Source organism: Sabethes cyaneus, chromosome 2 (assembly GCF_943734655.1).
Source record: "Sabethes cyaneus chromosome 2, idSabCyanKW18_F2, whole genome shotgun sequence".
Lineage (NCBI taxonomy): Eukaryota > Metazoa > Arthropoda > Insecta > Diptera > Culicidae > Sabethes > Sabethes cyaneus.
In genome coordinates this window covers 34,504,976-34,524,179 of record NC_071354.1, presented here as the reverse complement: position 1 = coordinate 34,524,179, position 19,204 = coordinate 34,504,976, and the positions used below count along the sequence as shown (strand labels likewise).

Sequence of the window (19,204 nt, the reverse complement as noted above, 5' to 3'; positions counted from 1 at the left end):
CATATCTGGACATGTTACAGAAACTCCCGGGAACCGACCAAAACAGCATAGAGGGAAGTAGACATTTTTCAGACATTCCTTCACGCAAATTTCCTGGTTGATGAGAGGCGATGATCAATTCTCATTATATATAAGAATAATGGTATTATAATTTGTTTAGTACATTCTGACCTCTAAAACTTAACAGTCGTGTCTTCTTTATCAGCGTGGTATCCGAACGCCTTTAGCTTACAATTTCGGTCGTAACAGTACTGGCGACGAGAATAAAACGCGGTTTAGAAAAAAAGTACTCGAGAAGTGAATAATTCGCGGATTACAAGTGTTAATATCGACACCAGATTGGTGATAACGTGACCGCATGTCGATTTCGGACAAAGCAACCGAAACAAAGGTCGCAGTAATGGACAAAAGAGTGAAAGGGAAATTCCCTGTGTATATGCCCGGGCTAAATGTAAGCTCATATTTGCAGACCGTGGATATTTTTTTTGCATTAAACAAAACTCCGGATGATGAAAAGGCATTGGAGTTTATTACAAGCGTAGGCCAAGAAACCGCAAATCGATTAATTGGCAGTTTTAAACCAGATAAAATAGTTAACAAAACATTTGAACAAATAGTGAACAAATTCAAACTATTGCATGAAGAAAATAAAAATGTGTTTGCTGAACGTCACCGCTTAATAGAACGGAAACAAAATGAAGGCGAATCTTTAGATGATTTTGCAATAGATTTGCAAAATATCGTTGAGCACTGTAGTGTTAGTCTCGAAACCGAAGCTACCATGGTGCAATCGATATTCGTGGCCGGAATACTGGACGGTAAAACGAGAGAAGCAATGTTACGAGAGGCTAATCATAACATGAATTTGGCACAACTCTTGGAAAAGGCTAAAACTGTAGAGACAGCTTCTACAGAATCACGAAAAATGGCAAAACCAGATGAAAGGGCGTTAAACTATGTGGGACCGAGTAGTGAAATATACCGTAAAACAGTCATTAAACCGGGAAAATTTTCCGAGCGTGTAGGAAATAGAAACATTTCTTTTCACCGTGAAAATCCTAAAGTTAGCAATGATACGGTTTGCTATAACTGTTACAATAGAGGACACTTGTCATACCATTGTACCTTACCAAAAGCCAAAAAGCCACGGTTTGAGCCGCAACGGTCTAAGAAGGTGTGGAGCAGAAAGAGAGCTTTCGATGAACGAATTAACCAGCTAGCAGCTGCTGTGGAGGATCTCAAAATGAATTTGGGGGATGACGCTGACGCTGACGATAACGAACAACTCGATGAGCTTGCAGGCAATTATTACAACCAACCTAATGGGATAAACAACGTTTTGCTTGGTAAGTCAAACAATTTGCAACCAGCTTTTGTGGAGTTAAATGTAAATGGGCAAAATCTGTTGATGGAGTGTGATACGGGGGCTTGCGCGACAATTTGTTCATTTGACACATATAAAGAAAAGTTTAGTAAATGTACACTTCTGCCAGAGCAGAGAAAATTTTTTGTTATCTCAGGAGAGACCGTAAATGTGGTGGGTAAAATAAAAGTTACCGTAAAGCTTGGAAAGAGATTGTTAACTTTGCCTTTATTAGTAATTAGATCTCCCAAAAGCTTTGTTTCTCTACTGGGTCGAAATTGGTTGAACACGATCTGGCCAAAGTGGAGAGACGTTTTTACTATTGACACTATTCGTGAGTCGGGACGAAGGCAATGGGTAGATAGTACGGTCGCGAGATTAAAAAGTGAGTACGCATCGGTTTTCGACGACGATCTAACCGAGCCTATCAAAGATGTAGTAGTTGATATCAGAATAGATGATCAAACGAGACCTTTTGTTCATAAACCGTATACGGTTGCATTTAAACATCGTGAAAAAGTAGGCACACATTTAGATGAACTCGAAGCTAAGGGTATTCTAGAGAAAATAGAATATGCGGAATGGGCTTCTCCCATAGTCGTGGTAGTGAAACCAAACAAAAAAGATATCCGTATTTGCATGGATGGATCGAAAACTGTTAACCCTCACATTGTAACACACCATTATCCCCTCCCGATTATAGATGAACTTATTACAAATAAGAGCGGGGCAAAGAAATTTGCTCTAATTGATTTGAGAGGAGCGTACCAACAACTAATAGTATCAGAAGCAGCGAAAAAGCTTTTGGTAATAAATACTCACAAAGGTCTGTATGCGTATCGCAGGTTACCTTTTGGGGTAAAGCCAGCAGCGACAATTTTCCAATCGGTCATGGACAAAATATTACTGGGCATAAAAAACGTGCAAGCTTACATTGATGATATTCTCATTTGGGCCGAGTCAGATGATGAACTATTGAATAAAATTAAAATTGTGCTAGGGCGACTGAAAATATATAATGTCAAGGTGAATGCCGAGAAATGTGAATGGTTTGTTTCCCAAGTGAAATATTTGGGTCACATTCTTTCGGAGGCAGGAGTATTGCCAAATCCGGAGAAGGTGAAAGCGACAACGGCCGTGCCAGAGCCAAAATCGAAAACACAACTAAAATCATTTCTCGGCATGGTAACTTTCTATACTAAATTTGTCCCAAAATTAAGTGTCATTCTTTCACCACTTTATAATCTTTTAAAAAAGGACAGTAAGTGGAATTGGGATATAGCCCATAAAAAAGCATTTGAGCATAGTAAATCCGCAATTTGTAGTGCGCAAGTTCTAGCACATTTTGACCCATCTAAGCCCATCACCGTGACATGCGATGCAAGTGACGAAGGAATATCAGGCATTCTAAGCCACACAATTAACAATACGGATGTGCCAATATTTTTTGTTTCACGCCGGCTATCGCAGACTGAAAAGAAATATCCCATTCTGCATAGGGAAGCGCTAGCTATCGTATTTGCAATGGAGAAGTTTTATAAATATATATTAGGCCAAAAAGTACTTATAGTCACCGATCATAAACCACTATTAGGTATATTTGGCGGCAAGAAAGGAGGGCCTTCAGTTATCGCCACCAGGCTACAAAGATATTTCTTACGTTTATCAATATTTGATTACACTATCACGCATGTGGCAGGCAAAGATAATCAGGCAGCAGACTGCTTATCAAGATCACCATTAAATCAACGATTAAGTGCTGCGGACTTAGAAGAAAGCCAACGTTGTTCATTTAACAAGCTTAATTATTTAGTAGACGATCAAAAAGTCAACATCAATGCTAAGATCATTGCTAGTCAATCTATTTTAGATCCAATATTATCACAAGTGATAAATTATGTTCAAACCGGGTGGCCTAGCCACGTCCAAGGTAAATTCTTGAAAAACTTCTACGCGAAAAGACATGAGCTAAATGTTGAATCAAGTTGCCTAATCTTTGGCGAACGAATAGTAATTCCCCACACATTGAAAACGCCTTCCCTTCAATTACTTCATGCAAATCATAGAGGAATCCATAAAATGAAACAAATAGCGCGAAGATATATATATTGGTATGGATATAGCACGGATATAGAAAATTTTGTAAAATCATGTAAAGATTGTCAAATGTTAGGAATAGACAGATCTCCTAGGGTATATGGAAACTGGCCAGCGACACACAAGCCATTCGAACGCGTCCACGTAGATTTTTTTCATAAATTTAATCGTACCTTTTTAATATTAGTCGATGCTTTTTCTCGTTGGATAGAAATTCGTCAAATGAATAAAACTAACGCTGAGAATGTTATGCACGAGATGGATAATATTTTCACCGTATTCGGTTTCGCATCGACCATTGTAAGCGATAACGGCCCACCATTCAATAGTTTTCTATTTGAAAAATACTGTGCCTCTCGAAACATAGAACACATTTTGTCTCCACCTTATCATCCAGCTAGTAATGGTTTAGCGGAGAGGGCAGTACAAACCACAAAAGCTGTGTTGGGGAAATTAATCAAAGGGAACGATGTCTGTTCCTCTTTACAGATCGACCATGAAATCAACAGGTTTTTGTTCCACCATCATCAAACACCGACAACAGAGGACAATATAATACCAAATGAATGCGTCTTTTCTTTTATTCCACGCTCAGAAATATCGGGATTGAGACCAACATCAACATTCGGCACTGAAGAAGATTCTGAACAACAACAAAATACTATTAATATCAACAGTAAAATAATTTATACCAGCAAGTCGAACGGAAGGGCATGTAGGGCAGAGGGAACGGTAGTCAAAAAATTATCAAATCTAGTATATTTAATTGATATAGACGGAGATGTTCGAAAAGCTCATAAAAATCAGTTAAAACTTATCCCACAAAAGCCGTTTGTTTTAAAAAATCATATTCAACTTAAGTCAGATCAAGAAAGCAATGACACTAGTAATAAAGAAATAAATTCAAAATGCAAGCGTACATCTATGAATAGAAAGAGATCCAGAATATTAGTAAACCAAGCTATACGCAGATCAACAAGAACTAATAAGTCTAAGTATAGAAATTTAAGCTCAATAATACAGAAAAGGAAATTAAAAAATTAATAACCCTTAATATGTGAAATATCGATTGCAATGAATAAATTGTTTTATATTCTCATTCTGAACATTCTTGTAAGTTACATTTTATATTCCTAAGCATTAAGATTTCTTTATATTTACACCATTATATTTCTATTTCTACTATAAAACGATTACTCATAATGTTTTAATTATTAGAATGTAAATATTAATTTAAAGGGGGAGATGAGAGGCGATGATCAATTCTCATTATATATAAGAATAATGGTATTATAATTTGTTTAGTACATTCTGACCTCTAAAACTTAACAGTCGTGTCTTCTTTATCAGCGTGGTATCCGAACGCCTTTAGCTTACAATTTCGGTCGTAACAGTTGATAGTCCCGGTACGGTGGCAATGAAAATGTCGTCTTACAAGTCAGATAACCTGCGAAACCAGATATTTCTTAGTGAATTTCGACAGTCTGTCACCTTTCCCCTTTTTGCAGGTTTCATCGTACATCACCACGCAATTGAGCTTCGTCAGCATCGTCATGTACAGCTTGCGGGATCGTGTTTTAGTCATCCTATTTCGTATATCATTGCGATTTGGAGTTACTATTTTCCTACAAGTCGACAGTCCAGTTTGTTTTTAGTCGATTGTAAACGACACTCCCAGCTTATATTACTCATCTCGGACGGAAAGGTTGGCCAGTTTTTTAGTCGTCGCTGCGACGTCTTGTATTTTATTTTCCGGTGATTCTGGTTTTCTAGCTGTCGACCAACGTTCACCGAATACTCTTAGTCAGTTGGTGGCAGTTGATTTGGCCACTTTTAACAATTTCGCCAATACAACAAGCGAGTAGTTTCGATTTTCGAGGTGCACCAGCAAAATTTTGTTGGGAAGCCCTCTTGCTTGGACTGGCTTTATGATAACTGAAGGACAAATGTCGAAGTCAAAACGGAGGGATCATTCTGCCCTACTAAGTGTGAATCCGAAGGACTGCTGGTTTGCAGAGGGAAAGCTAGCTGTCGCGGTGGTTAAAAATGTTCGAAGCTGGATAAGGGACAACACTTAAAACATTGTTCAATTCAGCCAATTTGACGAAAAATGTTTTCCTTTCTTTCTGAAAATTTTCGGTTCAATTTTTCTTCGTGCCAACAATTGCATTCCACAAGCTTGAACAGTGTTTTGCCATATCAATAAATAACCAGGCCAGTTTTCGGATGTTTTTATTTTACAAAACCGAACCATGCCACTCGGGGTAGCATTTTGCGGGTGTGTGAAAAACAATTTAATCGTTTTGGCAGGGTGCTGCCGTGCCGGCCGGTCGGTTGCAGATTGGCCCACTGACCGCCACCGGCCACCGACCGGAGTGAGTGGCTCTGTACCCTATATCTAAGCGCATTAAAGCTCACGCGATTTCGGACTCCGCGTGGGGTGGTTCGTGTGTGGGTACGAGGATGGGTGTCCGGTGCTCGCCCACCGAGCGCAGACAGTGTGCACGTTCAATAATTTCGCATTTTTTTGCTCGGATCTACATACTGGTAACTGGTAACAGCGATCCTCATTCGTTGGTCTGTCCCAAGCTGACTCGAAGTTTCGTATTCCGGGCTTTCATGCTTCGTGACTGTAGCAGAACAGAGGCAACGCAAACCGCCCGTCCGTCGATGGGTTGCTGTAGGGCCTTCTAAACCGGCCGATTTGCAGGCAATATTGCCAAATTTCCCTCTAATTGAAGTGAGTAAATCATTTAGCCACCGTACCACGCGGTTTTGCCGTGTGCTCGGGCGGCCAATTCGCCCGGCGGTGGTTAATGATCGTGCAGGAATTCCTGAATTGGGTCGTTTGGCAATCGGCCATTGAACGAGCCATTAGATTTCCGTTGGTGCACCTGTGCCGTAGAATAGTTTCATTCTCCCGAAGCGAGGCCTCTGTACTCGGTGAAAATTCAATTATTGGTTATGATTTGCTAGCAACTCCAGGGTGGTGGTTAAATTCAGCACTATTTCAAGAATTTTACTAGAAGCAATTTTACAAATAATATCGGAATCGTTTTACTACATTTGCAATTAAACTCAGCACACTATTGGTTTAGGTGAACATAAAGTTAACCAAAAAACCGACTTTCAAGTTCACGATTCGGCCGATGTTTCACCGTAACTGTGACTCAAAGTCGAGGTAAGAAGAGATCGTTATCTCCTGGAAGTGGCGAGTCGAAGTCTGCCAAACCCAATCGTTAAAGCCAGATACACAGGAAAGCATAGACAGACAGACAGACAAACTGACGGTGTCTTGTTGCCTTTCCATTCGAGGCTTATCTGCTGTCGATTTCCCCATTGCGTCATTTAAATAGTGGTTAGATTTTCGGAGCATTGCAGCTGTACCCTTTTCATCCACTTTGTCCACTTTTTTTTATAGCTTTTGCGTGACCATTCAATTCAATATTCAAATCAGTTTCGTTGTGGGTCTTAGAGGACTGATTTCTCACGCGAAAGACTGCGGCCTTCGAGCAGCCTCCGGGGCAGGCAAGGTCATGGACCAGATGAAAGGGAAGCCAATCTGTAACTGACTAACTACAAGGGACGACGCTTTGGAGATTTCCGTACTTCGTGGGTGGCTGGCGATCAGACTTAATCACTGTTATCGAAATCTGATGATTGCGGTATGAAAGCTTTGATTTAGATAATGCTACCGTTTGCCAGCAAGGGCTTGTTGCTAAGTTGGATCCGGATTACCAGCAACAACCGCTCGTTGCTGTTAGGCTCTGTCATTAACGATAACGGCGGTCATTATGGTGGGCGCCTCAACTGCCTTAGCATAATTGAGCTACATGGTACGATACGTCTTGTGCTGTGAGACAGCAAAGGACTTCTTACACGACACTACAGTGTGGTGTATAGTAAAGAAGACGGGGCTAGGATTTCGGTATCGTAATCATTAGTATGCAACAGTTTTCCACTCGTCGGGCTTCTCCTGTGAGAGGACATCAATATTGGATGTTTGCCGTGTCGCCTTCGGGCGAAATGTGCGCCGCAGTTCAATTAGAACTTGACATGCAATGGGCTGAGCTCGATGGTGATTTTCATGACTTAATGTGATCTGAAATGGGTTGAAGTGCATTGCGTGGACACTGGAAGCGTGGCTACTGGCGCTGCTTAGAACTGTTGGCTGGTTTGATTAGCATAAATGATGAAGTTGCTCAGAACGAGCTGCTTGAATCACGATTATCGGTTTACTGCGCACTCATAACTGATTTTTTGTGACGTTTTTCAGGAATTTATGTTTCAATCAGAGTGGAACGTTTTGAAAAAGTAAAAAGTAAAATGTAAAAAGTAAAAAGTAAAAAGTACAAAAGTAAAAAAGTAAAAAGTAAAAAGTAAAAAGTAAAAAGTAAAAAGTAAAAAGTAAAAAGTAAAAAGTAAAAAGTAAAAAGTAAAAAGTAAAAAGTAAAAAGTAAAAAGTAAAAAGTAAAAAGTAAAAAGTAAAAAGTAAAAAGTAAAAAGTAAAAAGTAAAAAGTAAAAAGTAAAAAGTAAAAAGTAAAAAGTAAAAAGTAAAAAGTAAAAAGTAAAAAGTAAAAAGTAAAAAGTAAAAAGTAAAAAGTAAAAAGTAAAAAGTAAAAAGTAAAAAGTAAAAAGTAAAAAGTAAAAAGTAAAAAGTAAAAAGTAAAAAGTAAAAAGTAAAAAGTAAAAAGTAAAAAGTAAAAAGTAAAAAGTAAAAAGTAAAAAGTAAAAAGTAAAAAGTAAAAAGTAAAAAGTAAAAAGTAAAAAGTAAAAAGTAAAAAGTAAAAAGTAAAAAGTAAAAAGTAAAAAGTAAAAAGTAAAAAGTAAAAAGTAAAAAGTAAAAAGTAAAAAGTAAAAAGTAAAAAGTAAAAAGTAAAAAGTAAAAAGTAAAAAGTAAAAAGTAAAAAGTAAAAAGTAAAAAGTAAAATGTAAAAAGTAAAAAGTAAAAAGTAAAAAGTAAAAAGTAAAAAGTAACAAGTTAAAAGTAAAAAGTAAAAAGTAAAAAGTAAAAAGTAAAAAGTAAAAAGTAAAAAATAAAAAGTAAAAAGTAAAAAGTAAAAAGTAAAAAGTAAAAAGTAAAAAGTAAAAAGTAAAAAGTAAAAAGTAAAAAGTAAAAAGTAAAAAGTAAAAAGTAAAAAGTGAAAAGTGAATAGTAAAAAGCAAAAGGTTAAAAATCAAGCCTGAAGTAGACATCAATCAAAATCTTAGGAAAAATAAAATTTGAAAATGAAATGAATTCGATGCATTTATATCGTTACCGAGTCTGCTTTGACAAGCGAGTGGTCGTATGTTCGAATCTTAGTAGCAACAGGCCATTCAATGTAAGGTGACTTTAGCAGTGGTTTATTCTCAGGCCTCTCTGCATATTTCCATTTCACTGAATTATGTATTTCTACCAACAATGAAACCTTGTGTCCAAGGGCAAATTATAATAGTCTCCGCACTTGCTTGTTCTAGAGAGTGATGGAAAAGTAGATAAAAGAAAAACAGGGTGAGAACACCAACACTTAAACACGGTCTCAGTCTTTAGCGATACTGCAAAAACAGCGAAGTGCGGATTACAACACTTAGTCGATATCATAATAGATCGAAATAGTGGTCGCAGTAATAATGTCTATACAGAACAAAAACTGTTGAAAAGTTAAAAAATCGAAAAACAGAAAAGTTGGAACAACAAAAATCGAAAAGTCGCAAAACATAGCAAAATCTAAAAATCGGAAAGACTGTGATAAAAAATCCCAAAAACTAATAAACAGCAAAGCTCAATGCATAAATTGAAATGAAAGAAGTCGAAAAATCAAAAACTATGATCGTTTAGACACTTTTTCTGATTTTTCAAACACTTTTTCTCTTCTTAGACAAAGACTTTTAAAACTCTCGACTGTTTTCCTAACTAAACTACCAGCACCCGTTATTTTATTAGACTTATTTTTCTCTTCTAAGGCTTCTTTCAATCGCTTTTTCTACTGAATGTAATATGTAACTTCATATTAGACTTATTTTGAATTCATTTTAGATCCATTTTGAGCACTTTTTAGACTCTGTTAAGATGTTTTTAGATTCCTTTCGAACTAATCTTAGAAACTTTTTAATCTCTTTTAGGCCTGATTGTAAGCAAGTTTTACATTTCAATGGATTCTATTTGAGCACTTTTGACATCTTATTAGATTTTTTTACGCCTTTTCTACTCTTTTAAAATTTTTGGACTCCTGTTATACTCAGTATCGATACTTTTTAGACCATTTTGATTCACGTAAAGGTCTTTTTTAGGACTCTGTTTAGACTCTTTTTAAACCCTTCTTGGACTTTTAATTTTTTTTAGAATGGATTTCGACTTTTGATCTTCTTTGAACTTTCAAGCTCGTTTTAGACATTTAAAACGTTTTTAAACTTGTATTAGGTCATTACAAATATTTTAAAAAGTTGTTGTCCTTTCGGTATTGTGCCACTGAAGGAGGGGGAACGAAAATAAAACAAAGAGATATTTTTAATCGAGCAAAAAAATATGGGTTTTAAGCATTTTTACCTAAAGTTTAACCGTGAAAACCAAATCTATTCTTGCTATATACGTTATTATTTTCCAATCAAAAATCTAAGAAAAAACACAAAAACAAAAGAAATTTTTTTTGGACGATTTTCGGAAAATTTTATGTTCAAATTTAATTTCTTTTTTGTGCTAGAAGCCTTAACTCAACAAATAAATAAATGTAAAATGGTAAATTAGAGCAACGAAAAAGGTATAACGAAAAGTCTAAACATTAGAGAAGTAGGATGGTTGCTAAATCAGCATTTCAAAAAGTCTAAAGGTAAACAGAAAAATTTTCAAATTAAAATGTCTAAAACTCAGTAAAACTGTCATGATAGCATTTTTTGTTGTTCCTGATTTACAACTGAAAAACTCGGTTTTGTTGAATATTTACTTTACTCAAAAATTCATATCTCATGAAATTAACAGTTTTTCATGAAATGTTAGTCGATTTCCTTACCATATTCACAGATGGATTACAAGTGGATCTAGAGGCAGTCCGTCTCGTGCTACTCTCCCGAAAGAGAAGCAACCAAAGTAAAATAAGACAGAAGGAGAAGAAAACGGAAAAGAGCATGAAAGAAAACGTGACAAAAACTGAACAAACTGGGGTTAGAAAAAGAAGAAAAACGTAACAGAGAACAGAACAACAACTGCTATAAAAAACAGAAAAACGAAAGAAAAAATGTGACGGAGAGGGAGGCAAAACGGAACCTAGAAAGGGAAAAAAGTGGGAAAGAAGAAAACAAGCGAATAAACGGGAGAGAAAAATAGGGAAAACGAAGCGAAAAACGAGGAGATTGGACACAAAAAGATGAAGGAAGGATGAAAAAAGGATGAAAAAAAATGAGAGAAAAGATGGAAAATGGGAACATAATAGGTGCAAATTCGGGATAAAAAAGAAAGAAAAGAAAAAGAGAATATTCGATAGTAGGAGAATGGAGAAACTAGAACAGAAAAAGAGGAACAGCGGGACAGTAAATAGGGAAAAACGGGTATATAAAATGAGGTGAAAAAAAATGAAAATGCAATACTAAAGGGATAAAATGGAAAAGAAAAACATAACGTGACAGAAAAGGAGAAAAAGCAGGACATAACTAGTGGAAGACCGGAACAGACGAATGGAATAAAACGAATGAAGAATGAACGAAAAATGGAATAGAAAAGGAGTTAAAAAACGAAATACTCCGGAACTGAGAAAAGTCGATAAGGAATATGAAGAACGAGACCGGAAAAGAGGAGAAACAGGGAAAAACGAAACACGAAAGATGAAAAACGGTTCGAAGGAAATTTTAGACTCTGGAAAGAGGCGAAAAACGGGATATGAAAAGAAGAGAAAAGAAAAAGGGAAAGAGAAAACGGCGGGCAGAAAAGGGAAAAGAGAGGAAACGGGACAAATAAGGGAATATGGAACAAAACACCAGAATAACCATAAGGGGAAATATTCATAACAAAAGAATCGATAGAAAAGCGTCTCGTCTCGAGAAATATGGGAGTAATTCTCGCTGAAGCGGGGCCACTACTGACACGAGGTCTTCAAATATTGCAACTTTTGCGCTTAATTGGTTGAAAATGGTTAAAAAAATAAGAATTACATTTTTAATACCTCGAAACAGTGGACCTCTCGTTCGTCAAGGGGCCTAACAGTTTTAAAAAAAGTTGAATTTTGAGCAAACCTTGAGGTCTATATCATGTGATATTTCACAAATTTGCCATGAAACAACTAACAAATGACCGGGTTCTGTAAAGAAGAACAGGGCTTTCAAATGGAGTAAAATTTTTTTGGCAGCCATCTTGGATTTGGTCGACATATTGGATTTTATCAAAAATTGCCTTTTTCACCATGAGCCCCCAACTGATTTTCATTTTAAGACCACCATTGGAAAGCCGAGAAAAAATGCTATAAGAAACATTCATACAATTAGGTGTGCAACGGCATCAACTAAATAAAGCAATTAATTTTCTGTAGTAAGATATTCCATTATGTCAGAGTTCTAAACCTTGTAATTTAGTGAATGTTTCTTATAGCATTTTTTCTCAGCTTTCCGATGGTGATCTTAAAATTAGATTCGGTTGGGAGAACATGGCGAAAATGGCGTTTTTTATAAAATCCAACATGGCGGTCAAATCCAAGATAGCCGCCAATTTTTTTCCACTTCGTTTATAAGCCCTATCTCTCCTTTTTACAAAACCGTGTCGTTTGTAGTTTGTTTCATAGCAGATTTTGGAAATAAAATAATAATTATATGAAAATTATGAACCTTGCTGCAAATAACTGGTTGTTTTATTCACTTGCACACCTAATTTTATGAATGTTACTTGTAGCATTGTTCCTCAGTTTTCAAATGGAGGTCTTAAAATGCAAATTGGTTGGAAGCTTATGGTGAAAAAGGCGATTTTTTGATAAAATCCAGTATGGCGACCAAATCTAAGATGGCTGCCAAAATTTTTTTTACTCCCTTTGAAAGCTTTGTTCTTCTTCTTTTCAGAACCGGGTCATTTGTTAGTTGTTTCATGGCAAATTTATGAAATATCACATGATATAGATCTCAAGGTTTGCTCAAACTTCAACTGTTTTTGAAACTGTTAGGCCCCTTGGTGAACGAGGAGTCCACTGTTTCGAGGTATTAAAAATGTAATTCCTATTTTTTAACCATTTTCATCCAATTAAGTGCAAATGTTCCAATTTTTGAAGACCTCGTGTCAGTAGTGGCCTTGTTTCAGCGAGAATTACTCATGGGACAAAAATCAGACAAACAAATGAAAAAAGAAAGATGGGAAAAACAGATTTAAAAAAAGGTAGAACGGAAGAGAAAAAGATAAAAAATGATAAAAAAAACCGGCGAGGAAAAGGAAAAAGGGACCCAAAAATAGAATAAAAAGACAGAAAAGACGGTAAAACGGATCAAAATGAGAAACAAGAGTTAGAAAAACACGAAAACGGGTAAGCAAAGGAAAAAGAGAAAAGAAAAGACTGAAAAAGGGAAAGAAAATAATAAAAAACTAGAGAAAAGCAGGATTGAAAATAAGAAAAAATGAAACAGGAAACACAGAAAAACTTAACAACGCTACAGTAAACACGGGACAGATGATAAGGAAAACGAGAGATAAAGAGGGAAAACGGCTGGAAAATGAGAGGAAAAACCACAAAATGGTACAGAAAAGGAGGAACAATGGAACAAAAAGTGGAAAAACGGGACTGAAAAAGATCGCTGTACAGAAAAGAGGTAAAATAGGTGAGAGAATAAGACGAAAATGTCAATTTTAACTTCAAGTTAAACTTTGTGTTTAATTTCGTGACTTGGATGATTTGAATAGAAATAAAATTTAAAGTTCAAATTAGTCCGAATTCAAGTCTAATTTAAAGTCCAATTTCAAGTTCAATTGCTTGTCAGATTTTAAACCCTATTTCAAGTTTAAATCAATTCCAACATCAAATAAAATTACAAGTTCAATTTCAAATAATAACTTCAAATCTGGATTAAGTCCGATTTCATATCTATTTCCATGTAAAGTTTCAGTCCAAATTACTCCAAACTCAAGTATATTTTCAAATCAAATTTCAAATCCAATTTCCCATTAGATTCGCCTTCCCACGTTTACTTCGTTTTCCCAAGCCAAAGCGTTCTTCTCAAAGATCGGGTGCCCAACAATTTATTTATATCTGGGCTCGCTAGTGATCATCAATCCTAAAAAATTGAACAGCTGAGTAAAAAAACCCGATGAATAAATTGAAGAATTGAGAACTCAGAATGTTCAAAAATCGGAAATTGAAATTACCGGAAATTCTAAAAGATGAAAATTATAAAATTAGAAAAGTTGAATAGTGAAAAAGGCGGTAAATAGAAAATAAACCAACAGTCAAAGAGTCCAAAAAGGCGACAAGCCGAAGAGACAAGAAGCGGTAAATTAAAAAATTTAGGATCACAATCAACAAAGACACGTCAATTTTGGGTGATTTTGTAGACTGTGTGCTACAAATCAAATTGCTGTATCGCTAAGATGCTTCGGTAAATGATATTGTCCTACAAAAATAATAACTATCAAAATATCAGTGCCGTCATGAACTAATTTTCGGATATTTTCTTGAAAGTATCTCTCTCTTGGCTTTTTAAAAGGTTCTAGACCAATTTTTATGTCATCATATACTTTTACTTTGTATTTCCTCGCATTTTCGAGACTTAAACTATTGCAGATTCGGTTTCACTTGTTTACCCACTAACTAACACCACACGCCCCCCAACAGTCATAAAATATTGGTTTACGCCTGCAACACGGTTGTGATTTGCGGCTCTCCGGAAATTCGATTCCTGCTGTCGCTGATCTATGCTGTGTTGTTGTTCTTCCTTCTCGACCACACCTCCTAGCTACTCGGAACCGAGAACCAATAAAACCATCATCGGCCATTACCGCTCCGGCTGAATGTTAAACCGAAGGCTCTAGCCCTAGCATCGCATCGAAAGGCCATTAATTAATTTAATTGAACCTGGCCGTCGTGTTATGTGTTTTAGATAATTAATGAAAATATATTAATATGGCATTGTCGAGTTTTCACCTCACGCTCGATTCGCGAACTGTCATTTACCTCACCATTGCATTGTTAGGGCCACATGCTCAGCGGGCGGAAGAAGAACGAACATATATAAAGTACATAAATGATCTAGTTTCGAGCAAGTTATTGATCGTCTTTGGATGCTTCTGATGGGTCATTACTTTGGCCGAAGCACCGATAATGGCCTAGAGTAGAGTCACATCTTCTGCAGGATAAGTCCCATTAATTTATGACCATTCTATGCGTGACGTATGCCGTTCGAAACGGGCACTTCCGATGAGAATTTCCGAACATACCTGCCGGTCGTAGAACACACATCCTCACTCGGAATACAATACTGTAGACAAAATTGCTCGCTTGTATTCCTCAGCGAATGGTCAATTAATTTAGTGATAAATAAATAATGCTCGGTTGGATGTGAGAATGGATGTTCCGGCTGAATTGAGAATAGCCTCATACAGAAGCGGAATCTAACATCGATATTCATAGTCGCAGTATTTGCGCCACCGATGGCATAGACAACGTCAAATGTCGGGTCGAGCAATGATTGATGGCCAAACACGCGGTTCCACTGATGACAATTTCGAATCGGCTCAGTTGCTGCTTGAATCCGCATAACCGCAGCTAATCTGCTGAACCATCGGCGTTTCTAATTAGTCTATAAGGAACTCGGAACGACATAGCACAACAGGACAGCCGGTAATTTGACCGACCGGTGGGCTACCCTTGCCGCTTCGTCGTGCGCTGAATGCCATCCCAACTGACAGCAATATAGATCCATTTTTTTTCTCATTCATTGCCGGTGAACACTCCTCTTGCCCTGTCAGACAGGCTCGTGCTCAGCTCAGAACATCGCCATTGATTCGCCTTTTTCTTCTTTTCACGCGCGTACCAATAGAACGTAAACACGCTAGAACTCATTCATCTCAATTTGTATGGAATTTCATTTGTTTTACAACCTATTTGAGCACAGCGTGCACCAATCCTATCCCATAAGGCTGAAGTTACGACGTTACGTGAACGGGTTTCTACTCTGCCTTCGCATTAATGAGAGCACGGGAAGGCTACCCTGAACGGACGACACACCTGTAACCTCCTGAATTGCCATGCCGGCAACCAGCACCGGTGTGGACGTTTATTTACAGCCAGCTGGCTGTGTGAATGTGGAACCATCTCGGTGACGTACGACGGGTGCGGGTTCGGATTGTAATTGCCGGCCTTCGTGCCCATTAGAAGTAGAGTGATTGTAATCGGCTAATGTAATTTATTCCACTTGATTGCGAGGAATCATTTGAGAGATGATCTTGAACGACATAAGTGGAGTAGTTAGAGCTCCCGGGATATATGCTGATGTATGGCAATGCTCACAGCATGCACGGTGAAAGGAAAGGTAATAAAGAATAAATACCTACAACAGATATATTGACGTCGGATTGAAAACAACACTGAAGTCCTTGTTACTGGAGTGAGCATTATTAACTTTTATTAGATAGCGAAGCAATTATTACAACGTTGATAGCAGCCCCACAGTGGTTGGAAGTTTACAATTTTTGCCCAAAACCTCTAGATGATGAGATTCCAAGTTTTTTTTTAACAAAATTGATTAAAATAAAAATCACCCAAATCGCCTAAAAATTCTGCATTCTCAAGATTTGGGAACAAGTATGATCTAATAACGATTGTAACTTGTTTTTGGCAAGCTTCTCACTAATATAAGGGTGCGACAGTAGTTTAGCTAGTAAAATATTCGGGTACCAACCAGCAGCACCATCAGCAGATTTCGGAATTATTTCTATGAATTGATTAAATATATTTTATTAAAACGAATCAGTCACACTAAACTAAACAGTAAATCAGTTTTCATGATCTGTTTCTACGTTGAATAGGGCTTTTCCTCTGGTAATCGGTACACGGTACGCGCTAGTTTTCAAAAAGCTGAAAATTTTACGCAGAACTTTTCTGCGGCTTCGAAAGAAGAACACTGATTCACAAGTTGCAGACGTTTTGGAAGTGGCAGAAAATGTCGTCCTTGACCAGAAAACTTATTCCCACCATTTGTTGGTCGTCCGCAACGGCGAATAATTCAACTTTTCCTTCGTTGCCTGTGTTATTATCGTATTAACTGGGCAAGAAAATATGCTAAACTCTTCAATTATTGCGTGGTCCTTAAAAGAACCGATTGTTTGATTATCATAACTCCAGCTTGCAATAAACCTGCACTAGCGCACATAACGTAATTTTCTTTTCGGTAAATTGGAGTACCGATAACCGCAAACCAGGCACGGCTTGTTGCAACGAACCAACCGGAAAGCCACAGCAGCTATGCAATCGACGAAGCCGTTCGTGTATAGTCATGACATGAGTCACGATAAAATACCGGTCCAGGTGGCCAGCTGCAAGCGACGTGGGATAATTCTGTTCTTTTTGTTGTCGCGAGTAGCACTTCCGCAGTTAATTATTCCACGACTCGAGCGTGCCTTTCGCTTGCCCTTGATGCTTTCTCCTTTGCCGAGTCCAGACATGCCGATGAGATGTTGGTAGTAGCTGAGCTTGCATTGCGTAACCCATACAAATACCTCGTGTTGTATACCAGAGCAAGCGACAAGAATCGGTCCCGCCTATTTTCCATAGTCCGTCATTCCATCATCTACGTTGAACAAATTGGAGGATTTCAATTTCAGTATGAACAAAAGAGCGAAATTACCAGTGAACCGTTTACCTTTTGCTGCCAAAGAAAAAATACGCTACGTATTACTGTAGCATTGGTGATGGATAGATTTGTGTTGCTAAGGAAAACCGAGAGAAAAGCCCTAAGTTCCAAGTTTCCTAAGTTTCACCTATTACCGAAAACTGTTCTTTTAAGAACGAACAAATTCTTATATGAAGATGCAATAGATGTCACTAAAACAATTTCAATCCATAGTTTTCAATGCATTTTGACGTTCGACCGAACACATTTACTTGGAGCTGGTATATTTGTTGACTGCTTTGGTACCTTCCGAGACGGCCAACTCAACCGGCAGCAACAAGCGAACAGAAGCGCGAGAGGTGATCGGTTAAAAATTATTCAATATGAAGCGAACAATTAGAATCAATCGAATTAAATTGAATATCAGTGAGCGAAAATTCCTTAAACCTTCATGAACATATGTTTCGTCCTTAAAAGAACGGGTTTTCGACGTTATATGTTGGAAATTTAAGCCTTCTTTTCCGTCTTCTTGGGCAGCAACAAAAAAGTTTGGATGTTCGGAAAGACACTTCTCTGAGCAGTGACGACACCGGATAGCAATTTGTTCAACTCTTCATCGTTGCGGATGGCCAGCAGCTGACGATAATTCTGGTCTTTTGGTTGTCGCGAGCAGCATATTTCCTGCCAATTCTAGAACTTCAGCAGCCAGATATTCCATCACGGCAGCGACTGTTTTTGTAGAGTGCTTCAGCTCCAAAACGCTCAGCATACTTTCCTCTCATCAGCAACCGATGAATACGACCGACCGGGAACTGCAACCGTGCACAACTCGAGCGTGACTTTCGCTTGCTCTTGATGCTTTCTCCTTTGTCGTGGCCAGACATGCCAGTAAGATGTTAGCAGTATCTCAGTTAGCGTTTAAATATTGCTGTTCGCTGGCCTACCTAGTGTTATGTACCAGAGCAAGCGACAAGAATCGGTCCCGTCTATTTTTCATGATCCGTCATTCCATCATCTACGTTGAAGAAAATGGAGCATTTCAACTTCAGTCTGAACAAAAGTGCAAAGTTACCAGTAAGACGTTCACTTTTTGCTGCCAAAGAAAAATTACGCTACGTATTACTGTAGCATTGGTGTTAGATAGATTTGTGTTGCTAAAGAAAACCTAGTGAAAAGCCTTAAGTTCCAAGTTTCCTAAGTTTCATCAATTACCGAAAACTGTTCTTTTAAGAATGATCAAATTCTTATATGAAGAAGCAAAAGATGTCACTAAAACTAGTGATACTAATACTGCTTATATGAAGATATAAAAGATTGTTGTTCTCCGCTGATCACAATAAAGTTTATTGGGCCAGCAATAATTATTAAACCAAAACATTGGGTTTAGTTTTAATGCGTTTTCCTGCGCATTTGTTGCGGTGTCAATGGTGTTTAATTTGGTGTTAACTTGGTTTTAATTACTATCACTTGTTCACGGCAGACAAGTTTTCAATGTGACGATTATTATAACTAAAATTGCTGCGGCACCGCTCGTGTTGCCGTTGGTGGTACATCACAATAAGGAATTATCAAGCCAATTAGCAATCAACGCGAAAGGGTAGGATTACATTTAATTCTCTTGTAACTTTGTTACAGTAGAATTAAACGGAATTTTCCATCAACTTTCCCGTTGGTTCCTGAAATGTATCAAAACATCAATCACGAAGCGAGAGTTTATACCTCGACGAAGAGTTGAACAAACTGCTGTCTAACTACCGAGTTAGAGTTATTTTCAATTTTTCAATGGCGCGCATTGAAAATCAATAGTTTTCTATATTTTCCAATTCGATTTTCCTATCTATTGGTGTAAATAGCTTGGAAATCTATTAGGAATTGACTGAATTCCGAAGCCGAAGCGTGAAAACGCATTACCACTTTGATAACGTCATTTCCAGCAACCAATCATGAAGCTAGGATTTCGAGATGGACAAGGC

At 37.5% G+C, this 19,204-nt stretch overlaps 1 protein-coding gene across 1 annotated transcript in view; it reads left to right on the top strand.

The window, feature by feature from the left end:
• Nucleotides 1–358: 358 nt before the first annotated feature.
• Nucleotides 359–19,204, top strand: part of LOC128735256 (uncharacterized) — a 93,290-nt gene continuing 74,444 nt past the window's right edge. Inside the window, exon 1 of the mRNA XM_053829751.1 lies at nt 359–3,293. Within this exon, the coding sequence (XP_053685726.1) occupies nt 359–3,293 (2,935 nt within the window). The remainder of the gene's footprint in view (nt 3,294–19,204) is intronic.